The 18,217-nt window shown below is 43.5% G+C and overlaps 1 protein-coding gene across 1 annotated transcript in view; it reads right to left on the bottom strand.

The window, feature by feature from the left end:
* The window catches only part of CFI (complement factor I), a 69,592-nt gene that overhangs the window by 2,634 nt on the left and 48,741 nt on the right, over positions 1-18,217 (bottom strand). The window contains exons 7-12 of the mRNA XM_069743847.1: positions 10,835-10,891; positions 9,071-9,106; positions 7,869-7,972; positions 6,707-6,810; positions 6,204-6,487; positions 3,662-3,763 (exon numbers count right to left, since the gene is read on the bottom strand). Of these exons, the coding sequence (XP_069599948.1) occupies positions 3,662-3,763; positions 6,204-6,487; positions 6,707-6,810; positions 7,869-7,972; positions 9,071-9,106; positions 10,835-10,891 (687 nt within the window). The remainder of the gene's footprint in view (positions 1-3,661; positions 3,764-6,203; positions 6,488-6,706; positions 6,811-7,868; positions 7,973-9,070; positions 9,107-10,834; positions 10,892-18,217) is intronic.

Here is an 18,217-nt window from a genome sequence, read left to right on the forward strand (position 1 = left end):
AAACCTAAAAATTATCAATGTAAATCACAACTAATATCCCACGGAGGTCTGGAGTTGGAATGATGCTCAAAATCAAAGTGGAAACTGAAGTTAAAGACTGCTGAACCAACTTAAGTGGAAATGCCTCAAGACAAGAAAATGATGCTCAGTAGTGTGTGTGACCTCCACATGCCTGTATGACCTCCCTACAACGCCTGGGAATGCTCCTGATGAGGCCTCGGATGGTCTCCTGAGGGATTTCCTCCCAGACCTGGACTAAAGCATCGATGTCCCAGATGTGTTCAATCGGATTCAGGTCTGGGGAATGGGTGGGCAAGTCCATAGCTTCAATGCATTCATCTTGCAGGAACTGCTGACACACTCCAGCCACATGAGGTCTGGCATTGTCCTGGATTAGGAGGAACCCAGGGCCAACCGCACCAGCATGTGGTCTCACAAGGGGTTTTAGGATCTCATCTCGGTACCTAATGGCAGTCAGGCTACTTCTTGCAAGCACATGGAGGGCTCCAAAGAAATGCCACCCCCACAGAAATGCCACCCCACACCATTACTGACCCACTGCCAAACTGGTCATGCTGAAGGATGTTGCAGGCAGCAGATCGCTCTCCATAGCATCTCCAGACTCTGTCACATGTGCTCAGTGTGAACCTACTTTCCTCTGTGAAGAGCACAGGGCGCCAGTGGCGAATTTGCCAATCCTGGTGTTCTGTGGCAAATGCCAAGTGTCCTGCATGGTGTTGGGCTGTGAGCACAACTCCCATCTGTGGACGTCGGGCACTCAGAAAATCCTCATGGAGTTGGTTTCTAACATTTGCGCAGACAAATGCACATTTGTGGCCTGCTGGAGGTCATTTTGCAGAGCTCTGGCAGCGCTCCTCCTGTTCCTCCTTGCACAAATGCTGAGGTAGCGGTCCTGCTGCTGGGTTGTTGCCCTCCTATGGCCCCCTCCATGTCTCCTAGTGTACTGGCCTGTCTCCTGGTAGCGCCTCCAGCCTCTGGACACTACGCTGACAGACACAGCAAACCTTGCCACAGCTCGCATTGATGTGCCATCCTGGATGAGCTGCACTACCTAAGCCACTTGTGTGGGTTGTAGAATCCGTCTTATGCTACCACGATTGTAAAAGCACAACCAACATTCAAAAGTGACCAAAACATCAGCCAGAAAGCATTGGTAATAAGATGTGGTCTGTGGTCCCCACCTGCAGAACCACTCCTTTATTGAGTGTGTCTTGATAATTGCCAATAATTTCCATCTGTTGTCTATTCCATTTCCACAACAGCATGTGAAATTGATTGTCAAACAGTGTTGCTTCCTAAGTGGACAGTTTGATTTCACAGAAGTCTGATTTACTTGGAGTTATATTCTGTTGTTTAAGTGTTCTCGTTATTTTTTTGAGCACTGTACTATGTTATATTTACAGATAGAAGGGGAGAGGTCCCTGACCGTAAGGGTTTACAATCTGTGGAATCTATGGGGATTGTGCTACAGACACAGTGACTTTGAAATCTCCCCCACCACATCTACTTGTGATAACTCTAGAAAATCATCAAAATATACATTTGGGGAAACACGTTTGTATAGGACAACTACTTCAAAGAGTGTTAACTGAGTAGTTCATCAAACCACGGTCCCTATGAAAAGGACACATGGGTGTCATCTCTAATTAGGATAGCTAAGGGTGGTTTCACAATGCATTCTGGCACCCGTTCTGTGGCCTCGTTGAGGCTTATGTCCCAACTCCACCGCAAAACGGGATTTGGATGTATGTGTAAGGGGGTTACCTTCTCTGCTCCGTGCCTGGAACCTCTTAGCTGTGCAGCAGGTATCTCTGGGGGCAGACTTAGAGGCCGGGACAGGAAGGAAGCCGGGCTGAGAGAGTAAAGAGGCGCGCTTTCCAGGGCTAGAGCAGCGTGCACATCAGAAAGAGCAGCGTGTGCAGCAGAGAGAGCAGCGGATACAGCGAACAGAACAGCACGCAGCTGCGCTCCGGGGAGGAGAGAGAGAGCTCCTGGTCGGAGGACTGAGACAGGAAGATTGTCCAGAAAGACTGCATCTTGTGAGTACGTGAAAGCGGACTCTGCTGTGACTGGAGAGGTGCGCCCTGACGCTGGTGCAAAGACAGAGACCCGTGCAGAGACAGTGGCCCCTAGCACCCACGGCATTAGTGCAGAGCTCCTGATTCCTGTTGGGAGACCCAATAATAGACTGAGCATCGTTCTCCTGAGATAGGCTGCACTGTTGAGGCAGAAGACTCAGGCAAACTGGGTCCCCTGTACTCTAGCATCCCCTCTACTCACCACAATAACCCCTCAAACCCCAGGTTGCGGGTTCCCAGAGACTACACAGCTCACGGATAACAGAGGGACGACAAGTGCCGCTGTTTCCCAGTGCCTACTTTGGAGAAGATGACCCTACAAGCAAATCCTCATCAGACTGATAAGTGTTTTTCCGAAGAACTTCCGTTTACTTCTGTTATACTGCTTCCCATATATTTTGCACCATTATTTCTGCAGTTTATATTCTACTGTTTTCTCCCTGCGAGGAGAATATCGCCCCTGTTAATAAACCCCCTCAACAGTTGGTCTGTCTGTTCCGTGGTGACATGGTCTACCCTGCACTCTATTACATATGTGCCAGCAGGGCCATACACTATAATGGTGCCGACAGAGTTAATGTGTGCTCTACTGTGCATCATTTTTGAGTGTGTACGCCTACTGCGTGTGACTGTCCTATGCCCGAAAATGATGCACCTCAGAGTGCATGTTTGCTCTGCTGGCACCATTATAGTCTATGGCCCCGCATACTTCCGAATCCCACTGGGCCACTGATTGGGTCCCAAAATGCAATGTGAATGCACCCTAAGAATTCTGGCATTAGCAAACTAGTCTGAAACACTGGTACAAATACTACTGCAGTATGAAAGAAGATAAGGAGTGGAGGAAGTGTGTGATTGGGATACGGTATACAAGCACTATTTTTTTTCATGTAATGGGAGTCTCTCTTCCCGATCGCTAACTAAACCACTTATACAAGTTTGTAGAGGATGTAGCCCCAATAAAGATCATACCTATTGTAGAGCTTTTAGTGGCGTAGATAGCATAAAAAAATTATTTTGTATGCAAATGGTGGGGCTTTAGTGCACATTTCATATGGCCACTGAACCATAAGGCCACGTTACCACAATGAGTTTTTTGAAGCTGTGTATTTTGGAGAAACCTATTTTACATAATGGGTGCAGAAATGAACATGACAAATTAATCAAAAGGCTAATCTTGGGAATGTGGCCTTAGTTCCCCTCAATTTGCTAACCAAGCACTGCTATATCTTGATTGGAGCCCTGCCTGAACTCTGCAGCTGCGCTGACAGTGTCATTGCTGGCTCTAGTCGTTGGCTCCTGTCTGCGAACGGCGCTCAGCACTGTACTGCAGACAGGAACTGATGATGAGAGCAGGCAATGACACTATGTGAGCGTGGATGCAGAGTTTAAGCAGCGGTGGTATACAATATTGTTTTTTTTATATCAACTAAACTACTAAAATCTACTATAGGTATCATTTTTTAAGTCCCCTACATACCTATATAAATGGTTTAGTTAGCGTTTTGGGGAGTGACAAGTTTCCTTTAAAGCGTAAGCGTAGCGCAACATTCGAATCTTACCTGCACATTCCATTTTCTCAAAGAAACGTCCCTCGTAAACAGTTGAGCAGTTATTCATCAAGTGAATATTGCCCCACTTCAAATGGAACACTTTGCTGAATCCTAGGGAAATCACAAAGGAAAATCAAGTCATCAATTAGCAATATTCTTGTATAGATATTAACTAATTAATTTGTATCACTCTGGTCTAGTAGGTACATCAGTATTCCTTGACTGTTGGATGACTGCCCTGTAAGCCACCACCTGCCTCTCTGGGGCCACTTCTGATTAGTAGGCCTGGCACGAGGTCATGGTTGTGGCCTGACGAACAGTATGCATGACATTGCACCGAGCCTACTAATCGGAAATGGCACAAGGGATGGCTGTGGGAAGGAGGGGGCTTAAGAGCTTCTGTCTAGCAGCCACAGACTTCTGCACATTTTATTGTAGTTGAAGAATGAAAGAACATTTTAAGTCCATCACAGTAAGGCCATGCTCACACTATCAGTATTTGGTCAGTTTTTTTCATCAGTATTTGTAAACCAAAACCAGGAGTGGGTCATAAATGCAGAAGTTGTGCATAAGTTTCTATTATACTTTTCCTCTAATTGTTCCACTCCTGGTTTTGGCTTACAAATACTGATGTAAAATACTGACCAAATACTGAATATGTGAGTGTGGCCTTACTGTGTGGGTTCATTTCTGTAGTTCTGATAAAACACTGATATCTGCGATCCCTCTGAAAGTCCAATCAATGATAAGCTCCTGCTATTCAGTCCTCCAAATTGATTAGTTCTGTCTTTCTTCGTACCCCACCATTGATTGGTAGCTTACTGCCTATGCAGGGTGTAGGCAGAAAACTGTTGATTAACACCAGGAGGCTATCAGAGCTGCAGCCAGCACATAAAACTATCATCATCTACAGAAAGTAGCCCCATAAGTGATACATCACTGGAATAATAATAATAATCTTTATTTTTATATAGCGCTAACCTATTCAGCAGCGCTTTACAGTTTGCACACATTATCATCACTGTCCCTGATGGGGCTCACAATCTAGATTCCCTATTAGTATGTCTTTGGAGTGTGGGAGGAAACCAGAGTACCCAGAGGAAACCCACACAAACACGGGGAGAACATACAAGCTCTTTGCAGATGTCGTCCTTGGTGGGGTTTAAACCCAGGACTCCAGCGCTGCAAGGCCGCAGTGCTAACCACTGCGCCACCGTGCTGCCTAATGGAATCAGGATCTCTGTCGATACATCATGCTGAGAGAGTTTATCACCTTATGTTGTATCTCGGTTTTATAATACACATTTTGACTCATGTATTTACTAGTCTTATTTTATGATTGTAAAATTCTTATTCTAATTTCTGTACATAATTAGAAATGAATCCATCTTGAAAATGACCTATTAATTTATATGGGAGAGTTTTGTAGGCATGCTGTACATCCTGTGAAGTTCATATAAGATCGGTATCGGCATGTGATTATGCTGCCTGTAAAGCCATGTTCACACTTTCAGTATTTGGTCAGTATTTTACTTTAGTATAAAGTAACAAAGAAAGTTGAGAGCGCTCACCATAAAATTTTCAATCCTTGAATAGGACCCGTTGAAGCGCAGGTACGCGAAACGGCCGTCGTCCAATTGCAGTACATGTTCTCCCTTGTCTCCCTGCTGCTGACTCTTATGTCACAATAAATGATTGAACATTTTATGGATGGTGAGTGCTCACAACTTTCTTTGTTACTTTGGACTGCACTGTTTTTCATGATTGAGCACCCGAATCCCTCTGTGGCAACATTAAGCAACTAATCAGCTGTTCCTGAAGGACGCATGTGGTGCATCTGTTGTAGTACATGCGGTACATATTTTTCTCTTTTTGATTCATTTTACTTTAGTATTTGTAAGCCAAAACCAAGAGTGGAACACAGGAGAGGTATAATAGAAACACATCACCACTTCTGTATTATCACCCACTCCTGGTTTCGGCTTACAAATACTGATGTAAAATACTGACCGTGTGAACGTGGTCTAAAGCTTCATATAAATTGAGTTGGGTGATGCCCATATTGAAAAAAAAACACACAAGTAGTCAGCTCACCTGGAAATCAGCCATCTCTCATCTGTTCCTGCACGTAGGTAGGAGCACACAGTCCACAGGAGAAAATACCATAAATCCAGCAGGAAATTCAAGTAAAAATTCTTGTTTATTTCTTCATATTAAAATATAGATAATGGTAAACCACTCAAAAAGCCATGATTAAGACATCAAGTCAATAACGCTGCCACTCCATGAACTTTTCATGCGTGATGCTGTGTAATACTTTTTGAGTGGTTTACCATTATCTATATTTTAATATGAAGAAATAAACAAGATTTTTTTTTACTTGAATTTCCTGCTGGATTAATCGTATTATGCCCGTATTGAAGTGCAAAAGTATTTGGATTTCCCTAGCCTAAACTAATGTTAGCAGCATTACAATTAGGTAGTTTACAGAAGAGATTTAAAACGAATACTGAGGAGTAATCTGAGGTTTCCATTAACTTTACGCATTTACCTTCTGCACGTCCCCATCCAGATACTGTGCAAGATTCCCCTGGCATGAATTGATATGGTGACCAAGGCACACAAGCAGCTACAAGGTTATTATCAACTTGCATACATGCTGGATTATTGTATATGTTTATAACCTCCAGCAGAGCAATATCATTTTCATATGTGTTAGGGTTGTAGAGTTCATGGACTTTTACACTTTTCACTGGGAAAGAATCAATGTCTTCATCATAAGCCAGGCGATCCAGGAGCTCAACCATTATCCGGTATCTTTGGGCCTGGTCTGCCCTGTAATCATAAAAGATCACTTTTATTGCAAATAATCACATATTTATTAAGAAAAACTAAACATCTATGGAGCTAAAAGGATAATAAATTCTGCATTTACCACTCCTAGGAGTTTACTAATCATTTTTATTATTGGCTTCAATGTATAAATTCATCTCCAGGCAGCCATAATTCTATAATTTAACTTTGGCAGTGGGAAATGTATGGAACACCTTGTACCTGACGCAGTGAGCAGCTGTCAACACCCAGCAGCCACCAATATAAATTCCTCCACAGTTGATCTTTGTGCCATCTTTTATGGCCACTTGCCATGGAAACTGATTCTGAAATAAAAAAGAAAATGAATGCCACATATCAGTTTTGGGTTTTAAGTAACTTGCTTGCAGAGATAAGGACCATGTTGAGTGATAAATAAATTCGATTCTCCACTACCCTTTACAGATAAGAAAAAAAACATAGCTGCTGATATAGCCAGAATAAAATTTTACATCCATGCATTCAAAAACCCAGCATTCTCTGGAGTTCTCCAAAGCCTCCTTGACTAATAGGGAAATGTCATTAAAATGAGGAGTAGCAAGTTATATTACTGCTAAACATGTAAATAAAATCCATGAACGACCATTTTTAAAGGGTTATAATCAATATGTAAAGTTATCACTTATGCAAAGGACCAATGATAAGTTACATATCGATGGGAGTCCAACAGCTGGGACTCCTACTAATCATGAGAACAGGCTCTGAAATACCCAATAGGAATGGTGTAGTGCATGAACACCACCCCACGAATTATTCATAGTGGCACTGCCAGAAAAAGGGTTATGCAGAGCTCATGAATATGGAGGACTACATAGCAGCAGGTTTACTAGTCCTCTAGAGATAATAATCTTTATTTTTTTTTTATATAGCGCTAACATATTCCGCAGCGCTTTACAGTTTTTGCACACATCATCATCACTGTCCCCGATTGGGCTCACAATCTAGAATTCCTATCAGTATGTCTTTGGAATGTGGGAGGAAACCGGAGTGCCCGGAGGAAACCCACGCAAACACAGAGAGAACATACAAACTCTTTGCAGATGTTGTCCTGGGTGGGATTAGAACCCAGGACCCCAGCGCTGCAAGGCTGTAGTGCTAACCACTGCGCCACCGTGCTGCCCGTAATATAAGATAAGATATAAGATAACATTATGTGGATAAAATAGGGATTCTATCAAAACTGTACCAAGCAGCCCAGTAAGTTATACATTGCTAGAATCAGGGTCTCTGTCTCTACATTATGCTGCTCTCATTTTAGCTGGCAAAAACTTGAGCCAGATTTCCTGTAGGGGCTTATGCATGTGTGTTGGTTGTAGGTTATGCAGTGTCATGTAAAGCATTTTACCTTATCTGCTTTATGACCTCCGATGATTCTTTTCACTCTTATGTGCTCTTGTTTAGGAAGCCCACAATGGAGTTTTGGAATACTATCCTTTATAAGTCTTCTCTCTTTTTGGATAAAAGATAAATATTAATAATTGTAAGGAAACATGCCACTGTCATGACAGAAGTCAAGTGCCCAAACAATTACATGCCTGTAAACCACATACATAGGTAGTACTCATCCTCCCCGGGTACGGCACCAGATTACAAAAACACAGTGTAATAAATGGTTGATTTGACTAAAGAGAAACCATTGTACGAGGGGCGTTCATTAAAGATTTTCCCTGACCCACTTCTATTTATCACAGGATGCTGACACATGAGTAATGATGTAAGGGTACCGTCACACTATACGATTTACCTACGATCACGACCAGCGATACGACCTGGCCGTGATCGTAGGTAAATCGTAGTGTGGTCGCTGGGGAGCTGTCACACAGACAGCTCTCCAGCGACCAACGATGCCGAAGTCCCCGGGTAACCAGGGTAAACATCGGGTTACTAAGCGCAGGACCGCGCTTAGTAACCCGATGTTTACCCTGGTTACCAGCGTAAAAAAAACCAAACAGCACATACTTACATTCCGGTATCTGTCCCTTGCCGTCTGCTTCCCGCACTCAGTGACTGCCGGCCGTAAAGTGAAAGCACAGCACAGCGGTGACGTCACCGCTGTGCTCTGCTTTCACTTTACGGCCGGCAGTCAGTGAGTGCGGGAAGCAGACGGCAAGGGACCTGACGGACACCGGAATGTAATTATGTGCTGTTTGTTTTTTTTTACATTTACGCTGGTAACCAGGGTAAACATCGGGTTACTAAGCGCGGCCCTGCGCTTAGGAACACGATGTTTACCCTGGTTACAAGCGAACGCATCGCTAGATCGCATTGCTAGATCGGTGTCACACACACTGATCTAGCGATGACAGCGGGAGATCCAGCGACGAAAGAAAGTTCCATACGATCGGCCGTACTCTGATCCTTGTCCACTTGTCCTCATCCCGCCTGTTTAAAGATGTTTTAACGGTGTACTAATAAAGTCTGGATTTTAAGAACAGTGAGTGCCACCCTTTTTTCTTTTTTTGCATGGAATAGAAAGTCAATTTACTCCTAAACACACAGAATATATTAATAAATTGAAATATCTAAGAATCCTATGTGTTTGCTTACCTGCTTCAATGTCATAGGGCACTGCATTGCTTCCCTCTGCATAATAAAAGAGATTGCTTAGTGCATAAGGTATCGCAATATAACAATGTAATGTAATAACAATGTAATAACAATGTAGAACAATATCATTCCCTATAATTTATATGTACATGTAGCTTTTTCAAAGACAAGTCAGCAATACCTTTACATGGCCCATCCGTCCCTCCATTACTGAGAAATCAGAGTTTGAGCTGATATGCTGGAGTCTGGTATATATGAAGCCTCTCTCACTTCAGCATTATGCCTCCTCCTGCTTGACTGACGGCTTTTTAGTCTAAAGTCACACAGCATAGAGGATGTCAGTCAAGTAGATGGAGGCTACGCTGGACGGGGAACAGAGCTGTGGTGACTGAGGCTTCAGATCTAGCATAGTCTTTCATTCTCATTTGCACATCCAATTCAAATGTTGATTTCTCAGAGAAACGGACTGGCCACGTGAAAGTATTGTTAGACTTTGAAACCGCTACATGCACATGTAAATAGTATATGGTATGAGATCCTTCTGACCGATTCCCTTAAAGTTTAAGAAAAATCTTTTTTGCAGATTTCCCTTTCCTGTGAATGAGATAAAACGCTCTCCTTAAGGGCAGTCCCACACGTCCAGATAATTCCGGTACCGGAAAAATCGGTACCGGAATTATCCGTGTCCGTGTGCCCGTGCGTTTCTGTGGCAGACGTGTGGCACACGTGTGCTGCCCGTGTGCCCACTGGGTACCACACGCACCGTGCAGGAGACAGCACTAGAGATAAGTGCTGTCCCCCCCACATGGTGCTGAAGCCGCCATTCATATCTTCTCTGCAGCAGCATTTGCTGTAGAGAAGATATGAATAATCCTTTTTTTTTTTTTGTTTCTCGTGTTTAACATAAACATCCATGTCCCCCTCCCGCCCCCTGTGCGCCCGCCCGCTGTTATTAAAATACTCACCCGGCTCCCTCGCTGGCGCTGCTTCCTGTCCTGGCCGCACCTTCTACTGTATGAGCGGTCACGTGGGGCCGCCGATTACAGTCATGAATATGCGGCTCCACCTCCCATAGGGTACCGGTACCGGAATTATCTGGACGTTTGGGACTGCCCTTATATAGACAAGTTTTAAGACGTACATCACCATAAAGTCTGTGAGACCCAATTAGTTCCAAATAACTTATTCTAAAGCCGAGCATACCATGGGGATCTGATAGCAGAAGAACCTGCTGCTGCTGATACCCCTTATGTGTAGAACAATTGTATTTTTGCATTGTAGGCCATGTTCACATGTGGTGGATTTGCAGTGGATTTTTTGAGTGGCAGCCATACTAAAATTCTGCAACAGAAGTATGATTAATGCTAGCAAGTGGGAATTTATAGAACTCTATTCACATGTAGTAAGAGATACCCACATGTATCTGTGGGCATGCTACAAAAATAACCATATCTGTTTCACATTCATCTCTCCATTGTATTGAAATGGGCACATTACATGTGTGAAAACAAAGAAGCAAAATGGCTGAATGAAATCGGGCTATTGCAACCTTCACTGGTTCTCAAAAATTAAATACTGATGGGGATTCAAACCCCATTGATGTAATGTTATGGCATATCACAGTATGGGAAAGAGAAACATGCAAAATAAGATATGTAATAAATAAAGCTTGGGCCTCCTGTGACATATGGCTCTCCTCTCTCGCTGAACCTGTGAGTGCACACATTTACCCATTTTCACCTGGTAAACTTAACGTATAGTTACCATCGGGAACACTGGTTACAGGATTTTCTGATTTAGCTTGTGGACGTTTTGAAGTATCTAAAGGAGAATAGTAGACATTAACTTCGAAAAGCATAGTTAAAAGTCAGATTGAACACTGAAGACATATTTCATATTGTTCTCACATCGGAATATCAAGTTATTTTTAGGTCTAATTCAGATCTCCAAGAAACTTGGTCCGAGTATGGACCCTGAAGCATGGACTAGCCAAAGATGTAGTGTTCTGAACTTGACAGCCACAAAGGCATATATGAGGCTGTTGAGTTTGAATCAGAGACCCATGCCCAGTCTGTACATCACGGTCCGTACATGGACCATATTTCACAGACATCTGAATTTGGCTTTAGAACTCATTCAGGTTTCCATGTCCAAGTACAAACTGCGATGCACTGATTGGCCACGGCTCTCCTGATCACGGATGTCTGTATGCAGCCTTAGAGCTCATTAAGGTGTCCAGGTATAGAGGCATGTATGAGGCAGTAGAGTTTGAGTTGGAAACCCACGGCCAGTCTGCACATGAACCGTGTTTCATGGACGTCTGAATAAGGCCTTAGAGCTCATTAAGATGTCCATGTATCATTGAGTACAAACCGTGATGCACAGACTGGCCGCATTTGGATCATGATACATGAACGTCTAAATTCAGCCTTAGGGCAGAGACACTGCCGTATTTCTCGTGTGGGAATCGCATCGTACTGCACGGACTGGTCTGGCACCCTCCTGACCTGAGCAAGACAGTATGATGAAGTTTGTTCGCCCCCATGTGGCCGTGGGGTACTCGGTACCGGGTCCTTCGGTTCACAAGGGGGATGTCACGGTGGCTGAACCGGTCCGTGGCCCTGGGACGTCCGTGTAAAAGGGAAAGGTCTTTAAAGGGATAAGTTTTGTGTTCGTGACGCCACCTGTGGTATACGGTCAGGGTGCCGGCACTGCTTTAAGGGGTCTGCTGGGGTGATGGTATGGCAGCTAGATGGTATACCTTCCCACAGGTGAAGTATGTCCCCAGGGCTTCCCAGTGTGTAGATGGTGGATGGTGAGAGGCGCAGAGAAGAACGAGGACACAAGGTTGCAGTCTCTTTACCTTTTATCATGCCCCAGCCTCTAAGGGGTGACACCGTCCCTCCTGGGTGTAGGGCGGACAGGTAACGTGAAATTAGCTATCCTGCCGGTCTATGGAGCAAGGCATAAAGGTCGTTACTCCCTCGGTGTTCCGGCTACCGGGATTCTGCGCTGTTGTGAGTTCTGTTGTCGGGCTCCCTCCTGTGGTCATGAATGGTACTTCGGCTGGTTCTGTCCATGGACTTCCTCTGGTGGGTGTTTCTGAGTTTCCTTCCTCAGGTGACGAGGTTAATTCGTTAGCTGGCTGCTCTATTTAACTCCACTTAGATCTTTGCTCCATGCCACCTGTCAATGTTCCAGTATTGGTCTAGTTCACTCCTGGATCGTTCTTGTGACCTGTCTTCCCAGCAAAAGCTAAGTTCCAGCTTGTATTTCTTGGGTTTGCTATTTTTCTGTCCAGCTCGCTATTCTTATTGTTGTCTTGCTTGCTGGAAGCTCTGGGACGCAGAGGGAGCGCCTCTGCACCGTGAGTCGGTGCGGAGGGTCTTTTTGCGCCCTCTGCGTGGTCTTTTTGTAGGTTTTTGTACTGACCGCAAAGTAACCTTTCCTATCCTCGGTCTGTTCAGTAAGTCGGGCCTCACTTTGCTAAATCTATTTCATCTCTGTGTTTGTATTTTCATCTTTACTCACAGTCATTATATGTGGGGGGCTGCCTTTTCCTTTGGGGAATTTCTCTGAGGCAAGGTAGGCTTTATTTTTCTATCTTCAGGGCTAGCTAGTTCCTTAGGCTGTGCCGAGTTGCATAGGGAGCGTTAGGCGCAATCCACGGCTATTTCTAGTGTGTTTGATAGGATTAGGGATTGCGGTCAGCAGAGTTCCCACGTCCCAGAGCTCGTCCTTTATTATCAGAAACTATCAGGTCATTCCGTGTGCTCTTAACCACCAGGTCCATTATTGTCCTGACCACCAGGTCATAACACTGCGCCTCAGAAGGAGGCAGCTTGTGTAGGGCTGGTCCCCTTTTGGTATCCTCTCCTTTGCTACGACTTCCTTGCACGCTCGCTGCAATACATTTCTGCCTTCGATGTCTCTTTCTAGGAGCTGCAGCTCTGAGGGCATGCACAGCTCCGTGTCCTTCTACTTCGTTCTCTGACAGGATCCCACCCCTGCCAGGGACCAATGAACTGAGCAGAGCTCAGCCAGCAACTAAGGCTACTTTCACACTTGCGACGTTTGGCCTCCGTCGCAATGCATCATTTTGGGAAAAAAACGCATCCTGCAAATGTGCCCGCAGGATGCGTTTTTTTCCCATAGACTTGTATTGCCGATGGATCGCGACATATGGCCATATGTCACGTCCGTCGTGCACTGGATGTGTCGTGTTTTGTTGGACCGTCATGAAAAAACGTTCAAGGGAACGTATTTTCATACGTCGGATCCTGCATTTCCTACCGCGCATGCGTGGCCGGAACTTCGCCCCCTCCTCCCCGGGACTTTAGAATGGGCAGCGGATGCATTGAAACACTGCATCGGCTGCCCACGTTGTGCTGAATTTTCACAACGTCCGTCGGTACGTTGCGCCGACGCTTAGCGACGGCCGCGTACTGACGCAAGTGTGAAAGAAGCCTAACTCACTTTCACTACAGGCGAGCATTTTTACCAATGTGGGGAGTGACCTAATAAATAGGAGCAAGAGCTCCCCCTGGTGGCCTGCAGTATGAAATGTGTTGCATGTATGTGGTACCTGGATACAGTTATCCTTCTTTGCCTCCAAACGTAGAATCACTCTCCCCGAGAGGAAAGCAATACCACAGTGACCACCAGGACCCTGGGGCGCCGCATATTTATATGCAGCTGTCAAGCTCAGGTCAGGAGGGCCGACAGTACAAGGTTTACGATGCGATTGTCACACGAGGAATGCGGCAGTCTGTTTCTGCCCTTAGTGGTATATTTCATTATGGTGTTATTTATAAAGTAAAATACAACAAAAATTGAATTTCCAGTGTCTTGCATCTTTCTACAGCAGAAGAAAAATTCTGTATTAGGCAATGTTCATATGTTGCATTTTTGCTGCAGCCAAAACCTGATCTCATGATCTCATAGCAGTAAAAAAAACTGCAGCCAAAATGCAGATTTTACTTTTTTTTCCTTGCTACATTTTTACTGCGTTTTTCAGGATCCCAAAGTTCAGCTTTGCTTCTACCTTGCAAGCATAAACGATGGAAGGTGTTAGGGTATGGGCACACATAGAAAGCTCCTCTGCATATTTTTCTGCAGCGGATTTGATAAATCCGCAGTGCAAAACCGCTGCTGTTTTTTCTGCGGATTTATCGCGTTTTCTATTGCGGATTCCGCTACGGTTTTACATCTGCAGTTTTCTATTGGAGCAGGTGTAAAAACTCTGCGGATTCCGCACAAAGAATTCACAAGCTGCGGAAAATAAAATGCTGCGTTTCCGCACGTTTTTTTCCGCAGCATGGGCACAGCGTTTTTGGTTTCCCATAGGTTTACATTGTACTGTAAACTCATGGGAAACTGCTGCAACTTGAACTTGAGCGTGGGAAAATATTCCCATGCTCGAGTTCATATGAGGACATCCAGCAGAGGGCGCATCACCGCAACTCGAGGTAACTACAGGTCATTCACCTACATTCCATTCATTCGCTGGGTTTTTACAGGCAGGGGCGGCTGCATTAGCAGGCTTCTGCTTGTAAAATTAGTTAACCCTTTCAGATGGATTTACAGCGTGGGACGAGACTGATCGTCGGAAGGTATGGAATATTGTTGTTTGTTTTGTTTACATTTGTTTCAGGTCACAAGGGTCTTCAGGTGGATTACTCGATAAGCGCTATAGTTTGCCCAATAAGGAGGGAGCCAAACATATTCGCTCATCTCTAATCAATAGCAAAACATTTTAGTAAATCAAATCCCCCTTTATCATCCCTTTAGTTAGATAAAAATTATAAAGTAAAACATTTTTTTTCCATTCTTTTCAGTTGGGGTTGGGGTTGTGTTAGGGTTGGCGTCAGAACTGGGGTTTTTTGGAAAGTATAAAAAAAATTATGATATGATGGCTAGTGATGATAGCAATTGCTCGCTACTAGAGTTTGGAACATGTATGCACGGAGTATCGCGGATCCTCACATTTTTTTTTTGCTTATACCAGCCGAAAAACATACAGGGCAAAAACTCGAGCATGTCACTCGAGCACCCACAATATTTGGCGCATACCCAAGCACCCAAAGCAAATTGTCGTAGTGAGCACGTACGCTCAACACTAATGACGACGTATTCAATATGACAACCTAATGTTATCAAAGTCTGTGTCGTACCTGTGAGTTCAAAATACTCACTATACCCCTGGATAAAATCATTGAGGGTTGTGGCTTCCAAAATGGGGTAACTTTTGTGGGATTTTCTCTGTTTTGGCACATCAGAGGCTCTCCAAATGTGACATGGCATCCTCTTAATTATTCCAGCAAATTTTACATTCAAAAAGGCAAATGGCACTCTTTCCATTCCGAGTCCTGCCGAGCGCTCAAACAGTAATTTTTTTCCACAAATGAGGTATCTGTGTACTCAGGAGAAATTGCACAACAAATTTAGGGGTCCATTTCTCTTGTTACCCTTGTGAAATTATAAAAAGTTTGTGTCTAAAGTAAATTTTTTCTGAAAAAAGTTAAATGTTCATTTTTTCCTTCCACAATGCTTCAGTTCCTGTGAAGCAACTGAAGGGTTAATAAACTTCTTGAATGTGGTTTTGAGCACCTCGAGGGTTCAGTTTTTAGAATGGTGTTACTTTTGGGTACTTTCTGTCATATAGGCCCCTCAAAGTGACTTCAAATGTGATATGGTTCCTAAAAGAAAATGGTTTTGCAAATTTTGTTGGAAAGATGAGAAATCGCTGGTCAACTTTTAACTCTTCTAACTTTTTCAACTATTTTGTGTCACATAACTCTAATTTTAGGGCATAGAAATTAAGTGTCAATGGTCATTAAGGTCAAAATTGACTCAGTCACTAAGGGGTTAAACCATGTTATTGCTCACTGTGGTTAGTAAGTATGATTTGGCCCAATATTATGTGCCTGATGAAGACAATAGCTTATACACTACTTGCATTTGGCAGCAGTATGTGTTGTCATGTTGAGTAACTTAGTAACTTAGTGGTATGACATGCTTCACTTCTTAAATATAACAGTGAAAATGAATAAGCTATTTTAATAGTTTTGTTACACACTTGATCATTCTGATCTGCAGTGAAGGAAGATTTTTCCTGTGTTATATTAAAAGCTGTAATTTCTCACTATACTGCAACAGATATGTCTGAATTACAGCCACAATCGCAATTCCCAAAAACTGGGACGCTGTGCAAGAAGTAAAAAAAAAAAAGAATGCAATGATTTGGACATCTCTTATAGCCATGTTTTATTCTCAACAGAACACAGTTGAGAAGTTGAATGTTAGACATTTTTTCCATTTTATTTGAAAAAAAATTAGCTCAAAATTTAAACATTTATGGTAGCAACATGTCAAAAAGGTTGTGACACAAAAGGCTGGAGAAACAAGTGGTGTTAAGGAAAAACATCTGGAGGATCAATTTTTCAAGTCCAAGTCACATGACTGTATAAAAAGAGGCAAAGATGGTCAGAGGTGCAACAATTCGTGAACTGCGTCTAATAATTGTGGGACAATTTCAGAAAAATGTTCCTAGATGAAATATTGCAAAGACTTTTAATATCCTATCATCGACGGATTCAGAGATTCTGGAGAAAACCTTGAGCACAAGGGACAAGGCTGACACACAATATTGGATGATACATGGGCCCTTAGGCAGCACGGCGTGATAAAAAGGATATCGTCTGTGAACACAGTTCGCCGTGCAATATACAAATGCAAGTCAAAGCTCTATCATGTAAAGAAGACGAGAGCCAAGACTGGGCTGTGAATTTACAGGGCTATAGTCTGTTCAGAAATGACTGTATAGATAAGCGAGGGGTGTGTGTGTGTTTATATGTAAAATCATCCTTAAAACCCATCCTGCGTGATAATGTAGGTGAATCTAATGAAAATGTAGAGTCCCTGTGGGTGGAGATAAGGGGAGGAGGAAAAAAATAATAAATTATTGATAGGGGTTTGTAATAAGTCTCCAAAAATAATGGAAGCAATATAGAATATCCTCGTAAAGCAAATAGATGAAGCAGTGACTCAAGGAGAAGTCATTATTATGGGGGACTTCAACTACGCTGAAATAGACTGGAGAACAGAAACCTGCAGTTTGAGCAAATGTAATCAGTTTTTGACCTAATTTTAACCCCTTTCTGACCTCGGACAGGATAGTACGTCCGAGGTCAGATCCCCCGCTTTGATGCAGGGCTCCGGCGGTGAGTCCGCATCAAAGCCGTGACATGTCAGCTGTTCTGAACATCTGACATGTGCCCGCAATAGCGGCAGGTGAAATTGCGATTCACCCGCCGCTATTAACTAGTTAAATGCCGCTGTCAAACACTGACAGCGGCATTTAACCGGCGCTTCCAGCCATCCGGCCGGAAATGAGTGCATCGCTGACCCCCGTCACATGATCCGGGTCAGCGATGCATCTAAATGGTAACCATAGAGGTCCTTGAGACCTCTATGGTTACTGATCCCGGCTTGCTGTGAGCGCCACCCTGTGGTCAGCGCTTATAGAAAACCTGCAATTCAGCTACATAGCAGTGATTTAATGATCGCTGCTATGTAGCTGAGCCGATCGAGTTGTGCCAGCTTCTAGCCTCCCATGGAGGCTTTTGAAGCATGGCTAAAGAAAAAGAAAAGTTTGAAAAAATGTGAAAAAAATAAAAAAATATAAAAGTTTAAATCACCCCCCTTTCGCCCCATTAAAAATAAATCAATAAAAAAAAAATCAAACCTACACATATTTGATATCGCCGCGTTCAGAATCGCCCGATCTATCAATAAAAAATAAAGGATTAACCTGATCACTAAACGGCGTAGCGAGAAAAAAATTTGAACCGCCAGAATTACGTTTTTTTGGTTGCTGCGACATTGCATTAAAATGCAATAACGGGCGATCAAAAGAACGTATCTGCACCAAAATGGTATCATTAAAAACGCCAGCTTGACACCCAAAAAATAAGCCCTTACCTGACCCCAGATCATGAAAAATGGAGACGCCATGCGTATCGGAAAATGGCGCAATTTTTTTTTTTTTTTAAAAGCTTGCCATTTTTTTTTCACCACTTAGATAAAAGAGAACGTAGACATGTTTGGTGTCTATGAACTCGTAATGACCTGGAGAATCATAATGGC

This window comes from Ranitomeya imitator, chromosome 1 (genome assembly GCF_032444005.1).
Source record: "Ranitomeya imitator isolate aRanImi1 chromosome 1, aRanImi1.pri, whole genome shotgun sequence".
In the NCBI taxonomy this organism is placed as follows: Eukaryota; Metazoa; Chordata; class Amphibia; order Anura; family Dendrobatidae; genus Ranitomeya; species Ranitomeya imitator.